The sequence below is a fragment of the Alosa pseudoharengus genome, unplaced genomic scaffold (genome assembly GCF_046254945.1).
Source record: "Alosa pseudoharengus isolate Yale_2024_CS ecotype anadromous, Long Island Sound unplaced genomic scaffold, YU_APseudo_1.1 YU_APseudo_1.1_scf_14, whole genome shotgun sequence".
Classification (NCBI taxonomy): domain Eukaryota; kingdom Metazoa; phylum Chordata; class Actinopteri; order Clupeiformes; family Clupeidae; genus Alosa; species Alosa pseudoharengus.
The window spans coordinates 15753296-15760795 of NW_027468609.1; the positions used below are offsets into that span (position 1 = coordinate 15753296).

A 7500-nucleotide genomic window follows, 5' to 3' on the forward strand; every position below is an offset into this window, starting at 1 on the left:
ACAGTATTCTCGGAGGAGTTTCTGAAGGTAGAGAGGGATGTTCCTGCTCTGTTAGGAGGGGAGATACAGTATTCTCAGAGGAGTTTCTGAAGGTAGAGAGGGATGTTCCTGCTCTGGTGACACTGGGCAGGCTGTTCCACCGACGGGGAACTAAAACTGAAACTGAAAACCATGTGTGTAGGGGTGGCAGATAATGTTCCTTTGGGGTGGCCAAAGGACACACACACACACACACGCACACACACACACACACACACACACACACACACACACACACACACACACACACACACACACACACACACACACACACACACACACACACACACACACACACACACACACACACACAATTCCATTAGTTGCTAATGAGCAGGCAGAAGACTAGTGCTAACAGCTGAATGACCGTGTTACACTGACATCAGTGTGTGGATCTCCAGGGACAAGAGTCCAGAACACACACGAGGACAACACACCCACAGAGACACACAGAGAGAGAGAGAGAGAGAAATAGAGAGATAGAGAGATGGAGAGAGAAAGAGAAATAGAGAGAGAGAAAGAGAGAGAGATAATACTTATATTATACTTATTTCTATATTACTCTGATGTTCAACAATAAAAATAAGCAAAAGATACATAATGTCTCAGTGCAAACTTTCCTGGACATGTGTGTGTGTGTGTGTGATATAGATACACACACACACACACACACACACACACACACACTAAATTGCACTAATAAATTCAGAAAATTTATCTTCTCTCCAATACTGGGTGACTGTCTACACCCGTAGGAAGTGATGTTGTAAAAGGTAAAAATATGACTCCTCCCTCTCTCTCTCTCTCTCCCTCTGTCTCTTTCCCTCCCTCTCCCTCGCTCTCCCCCTCTCCTTACTGATTCTGACACTATTTCTCCTCTTTATAAACATTTGATTCCTCTTGGCACATTGATTCTTCGGGGAAATTCAGAGAATGGAACAGATTAGAATAATAAATACTTCTAGAACATGGAGTAGAGAATGGAACAGATTAGAATAATAAAATACTTCTAGAACATGGAATAGAGAATGGAACAGATTAGAATAATAAAATACTTCTAGAACATGGAATAGATTGTGAGTTTGCCAATTCGTTAGGGACTTTATGCATTTAATGACTTATGGTCTCTATATCTATGTAACAGGTATGCGTGCGTGCGCGCACACACACACACACACACACACACACACACACACACACACACACACACGCACACACCTTTAAGCATTAAACATTTGAGTAAATATACAGTGTGTATACACTGCCTTCGGGTGCATATTGAAGTTAAAATATGGGTTATAACACAGGAAGCCTGTCAGGAGTCCTGCCTGATTGTCTGGTTGAGTCCTGGACTGGCTTTCCACACTGATGTCCAGTTGAAGTTTGTGACAGAAGGCGGCCTTGCTCTCCAGAGAGGAGAGCATTTTTCATTTTTGGTACGGGCTTTAAAGTGTGGGTGAGTGGGTGGTTCTCTCTCTCCCTCCCTCCCTCTCTCTCTCTTTCTCCCTCCCTCTCTCTCTCTCTCCTCTGCCCACCAGGCCTCTTCATATTCAGTCTAAATACAGCATGCGGCATCTAAATATACTCCATCCAGATGAAACAGGGTTCCAGAGACCACCTAGCTAAACACCCCCATCACTCTCTCCCTCTGTCCCCCTCCCCCACCCCATCACACGACACTCTCAGAACCAAACGATCTTTATTAGTGCGACAGCGTCGCTCACTCTCTCAAAAACACACACAGCCACGTCGACACACTGACAAACACACCATCTGACTTCAGACTGGGTTTTTTCATTACATGATGTTTGCTTAGCAGTCAACCCAATAACCAGTCCTATATGGGTGCTGTCTGCATATCATTGCAGTGTGTGTGTGTGTGTGTGCGTGTGTGTGTGTGTGTGTATGGAGCCTGTGACAGCAAAGGCAGATAGGAGAGGAAGAGGTCACAGCGTCTGACACATGCCAAATTATTCTTATACTCAAATAAAGTTTTACCCGCACAAGAGATATCGGTAGGGATGTAACACCAAAGCCAATTTCCATTCCCCCCTATAACCATTTGGTACAAATACTAGCCTGGGTTTCCTCATGCTGCCTTGCGCACAATTTTATTTGCACTGCTAGGCAGCCTGGACTCCATGGACCCGATTTTCACCTCAACGAAGGAACCAATCACAGTACGGAGGGGGGACAGCAAGACGATGACGACGTCTATGCGGTACACAGAAGTGGCTATGAGCTACAGCATAACAAAAAAGCAATTTTTTCAAATACACAAAGGAGAGGGATGTAAAATTCCTAATGATATATGTAGGAGATTTCACACAGCCACCAATCAACAGCCAAGCCTATTTACCGTCAAAAACAAAAGCACTAACAAAGCAACCTTTGTGGGCTAAAAACAGCCAAACCGCAAGCATTTTTGATACAGGGTCCAACAAAAACCCAACAAATACTTTGATACCAACTACCAACCAATGTAACAATATTTAAATCATATGTGAAAACAGGACAACATGCTTATAGTTTATATTTTAAAGGGGAACTATGCTATGTTTGTTTAGCTTAATTTACCTTAATTTACCACTTCACAGCTTCCGAGTCATTGGTATGGAGTTTTTCTGGGGCGGATGGTGGCTGTATCGTACCCCTCTAGTGTCTGTGAGCAGAAAAAACACCCTTGCAACTTTGGGCCGGCGAGCCATCAGACTCAGAGACAGAAAGCCTCGCGGTGTAACAAAATCGCTTTACTGCACTACACACATACACGCAAGGCACCGGCTAGAGCAAGGTAGCGATGGAGTTTCTCAGACATTCGTCATGGCAGAGCCGGCAGAAAGAAGGAGAAAGCGAGTAAACGGTTGTCGGAGGAACAGGGAAAGAGGAAACGTCAGACTGACTGATTTAGGAGTGTCGTAAAATATATACTCTGAAGCTGTAGGGGGAGCTCTGCAGAGAAACCTGCGAGCAAATAGTGAGAAAACAGCGAAGAAATTGCCAAAACTAATTAAATCATTTTCGTAACCCGTAACAGCAAGAAAACTGTATTAAAAACGTGCACACGCACACACACACACACACACACACACACACACACACACACACACACACATAAATCAATATATGACTCAGTCACATATGGACATGGTCAGGGCCACAGGACAATACAGAGTGCTGTGAGACCAATATGACAGACTAGAGGCTTATGCCACCTGCACCCCTGCTTCGGACAACAGAAAACCAGGACAAATACAACACACACACACACACACACACACACACACACACACACACACACACACATACACATACGCACACACATAAACATACATATTACTCTCTCTCACACACACACAGACTAGAGGCTTATGCCACCTGCACCCCTGCTACAGACAACAGAAAACCACAACACACACACACACACACACACACACACACACACACACACACACACACAAACATACGTATTACTCTCTCTCTGACACACACACAGACTAGAGGCTTATGCCACCTGCATCCCTGCTACACAGGAAAACTAGAACAAATACAACAGTTAACCAAACACTCCAAAACTAGCTACACACACACACAAACACACACATGTTGCTATGGCGGCGACCCCTGGGGGCAGGTGGGCAGGTGGCCAGAGAGCTTTTATGAGTCTCTGATGGACACAGCAGGGATGGGGTTGCCGAGGTTACGGAAGTAGGCAGACAATTGGTATCAGAGGGCAGATAATGCGTGTGTGTGTCTTTAAGTGTGTGTGTGTGTGTGTGTGTTGTGTGAGTGATGCTCCAACTGGTCATGTGTTAATGTGTGTGTTTTTGTAAGTGTACACTCTTAAAACGAATGTGTTGAAAACAACACAACTTGCGTTGTTTCTAACACATCTCTATGTCCAGATAGGGACAACACAGTTTGTGTTGTTTACAACACATTTGTTTTAAGAGTGTATGTGTGTGATTTTATGTGTGTGTATGTGTGTGATTTTATGTGTGTGTCTTCCAAAAAGCACAACGAGAGAGAAGGACATTTACATGAAAGTTTAACTGTTAATATAACTTCAATGTTAACCCCTTTACTGAAAATGGGAATGTTTCTCTCTCTCTGTATGTGTTGGTGTGTGTTTGTGTGTGTGTGTGTATGTGTGTGTGTGTGTGTGTGTGTGTGTGTGCATCAGGGCTGGACTGGCCATCTGGCATACCGGGCATTTTCCTGGTGGGCTGGCGTTCCTTTGGACCAATTGAATTAAATTATTATTTGTTAACATTACGGTACTTTAAAACATGCAATAACTGGCCACCAATGAGCCTGAGAGAGCGAGTGAGTGCAGTCCTGGTCACTTGCACTGCTCCATGGCTTTTAGCTCTATACACGTATTTAAGGGTACTGCCAGGACCTGTGCCTGTCCGATTAGAGTGGGCCGTTCAAAAATGCCCGGGTCGATTTTTTGTCCCAGTCCAGCCCTGGTGTGCATGAGTATGTTTTGAGGAGATTTGATCTAATCAAGCTAGTCCAGATGGTCTTAATGCAGCATCGGAAAGTTCCACCATGGAAAAGGCTTTAGAATTTTACTCTTATTTTTCCATCTTTCTTCTGGTGCATGTGTGTGTGTGTGTGTGTGTGTGTGTGTTTCTCTTCCACAAAGCAGCTGTAATTTTGCCCAGATGGTGTGGGTCAGATTTCAGGTTTGAGGAAATGTTCTGCAACAGAACTACAGAAAGGAGTAAACACACACACACACCACACGCACACACCCACAAACCCACACACACACACACCACACGCACACACACCCACAAACCCACACAAAAACATACACATGCATGCACAGACACACAAGAGCACAAAGACAAGAACTGTTTTTACTTTGCATTTATATGAGTCTCTCTTTCTGTGTGTGTGTGTGTGTGTGTGTGTGTGTGTTCAGGGTTGAATCATATATCAGAGTGATTGACAGGATGAAAAGAGACTGCAGGTAGAGGAAAACAATCCATCCAAGCAAGTACACACACACACACACACACACACACACACACACACACACACACACACACACACACACACACACAAACCCTTTGTGACCTTTCTTCCACGCACCAAAACAGTTTACACTGTTTACACTGATTCCCCCAGTCCTGTCCATCATCTCTCCCTCTCCACCTTTCTCTCTCTCTCCCTCCGTTTCACCCCCCACTCTTTCTTTCGTCCTCCACCTTTCTACATCTCTCTCTCTTTCTCTCTCTCCCTCCGTTTTTCACCACCCCCACTCTATCTTTCGTCCTCCCCCTCTCTACATCTCTCTGTCCCTCCGTTTTTCTCCCGTCCACTCTTTCTTTCGGCCTCCACCTCTCTACATCTCTCTCTTTCTCTCTCTCCCTCTGTTTTCTCTCCTTCAGTCTTTCTTTTTCGTCCTCCACCTCTTAATGCCTCTTTCACATCCAACATCCATTCCATTTCGTTTCATTTCAATTATAGAGAAAATTACACTGGGGAGGAAAAGAGAGAGAGAGAGAGAGAGAGAGAGAGAGAGAGAGAGAGAGAGAGAGAGAGAGAGAGAGAGAGAGAGAGAGAGAGAGAGAGAGAGGGAGAGAGAGAAAGCGATAAAGGGAAACAGACAGAGATAACGACAGAGGCACAGGCTGGATTTGGACAGACTCATATGGTCAATATGTGTGTGTGTGTGTGTGTGTGTGCGTGTGTGTGTGTATGTGTGTGCGTGCGCATGTGTGTGTCTGTCTCTGTGTGTGTGTATGCATGTGTCCAGCTGTTAGTTAGAAGCCTCATCTGTTTCCGTTTAATGTGGTTAAGGCCTTTTGCACACATTAATGTGTTGAATCTCACGCAGACACACACACACACACACACAAAAGACGCTATGGCTGAAAAGAGGGTTCAAAGTCAAAGCATAAATGAATGTAATGCAAACATAAATCAGAAAGTCAATAAAGCAGGGCATTCTGGGTAACGGAAGACCGAAGACATGATCTGGTGCTACACAGGACGATTTGTTTGAGGTAGTCAGGTAGACAACATCAATGAAAGCCTTATTATCTAACAGATAAGTGGTTCAACGGGAAGCAGCACACCTTCAATGACAGTTTAACCAAGATAAGATGCCATAATGAGACATTGATAAATTCTAGACAGGCGAATTCTTCTCGGTTAACCCAATTAAGATTCAAATTAAGATTCTAATTAAAAGCCAAATTAATGTTCTAAATAAGACAGACGTGTGACAATCGGAGGACATTACTGGAGAAAGCAGCTAGCTGAACACACAGCTAAACAGCTAATAAAAAAGGCTCTTACCGCTCATCCAATGACAAAGAGTTCCTGCTCACAAGCTGACCAATCTCCTCGCGGGGCGTGTCCGTGCCATTCCTGCTGTCAGTCCTCTCTGCCTTCCCATTGGTTGGGAGGCCATTAGTCCCACCTAGGTTGAGCAGGCTGAGGTAGGACTCGGCATAGTCCACCTGTGAGAGGGGCGTGGGGGTGGACTCGGCGCCCCCTGCGGGAGTGGAGGTGATGGGCAGGTCCTGAGAGGAGCTGTAGTGATTCTTCAGGTTCAGGGAGAGGGAGCGAGAGGAGGGGGGATGCCACGCAAAGTCCTCAGCTGCACACACACACACACACACACACACACACACACACAGACATAGAGAGAAGGAGAGAGAGAGAGAGACACACATATACACATAGACAGACATAGAGAGAAAGAGAGAGAGAGAGAGAGAGAGAGAGAGAGAGAGAGAGAGAGAGAGAGAGAGAGAGAGAGAGAGAGAGAGGGGGGGGGGCAATGAGAGGATGAGAGAAGGTTAGACACAATCTGACATACTGACAGAAGTATTCACACAAGTACAGACAAGAGTGCTTTAAGACATTCACATTGACATGAAGAAACAGTCACACACAGGCACGCACCCACACACACACACACACACAGAGGTCACAGGTGTACTTAGACACATACTCAAATACACACACAAACACACACACACACACACACACACACACACACACACACACACACACACACACACACAGAAGCAAAAACCATTAGCACTTTCCATAATACAGACTAAAGCCATAATCATGCACACACTAAAAACATACACACATACATACACAGAAACACACACACACACACACACACACACACACACACACACACACACACACACACACACACACACACACACACACATGGACCGTGGGAGTGTGTAGGGGGCAAACTGGCAGGAGAATCTGTCTGGAGGCCCAGCTTTGATATACTGGACTGGACTCTGGCAAATAGATTAGACTCCACTAGCAGGCAGAATAACACAATTACCATACGCCTGAAATATGATGTCTCTCTCATGGACACACACACACACATGCACACACACAGACACAAGAACATGCCATACTTACCATCTCTCATATGCACGCGGGCGCACACACACACACACACAC

The 7500-nt window shown here is 45.1% G+C and overlaps 1 protein-coding gene across 1 annotated transcript in view; it reads right to left on the minus strand.

The window, feature by feature from the left end:
- The window catches only part of LOC143122943 (carboxyl-terminal PDZ ligand of neuronal nitric oxide synthase protein), a 74301-nt gene that overhangs the window by 6786 nt on the left and 60015 nt on the right, over positions 1–7500 (minus strand). Inside the window, exon 10 of the mRNA XM_076283968.1 lies at positions 6355–6658. Within this exon, the coding sequence (XP_076140083.1) occupies positions 6355–6658 (304 nt within the window). The remainder of the gene's footprint in view (positions 1–6354; positions 6659–7500) is intronic.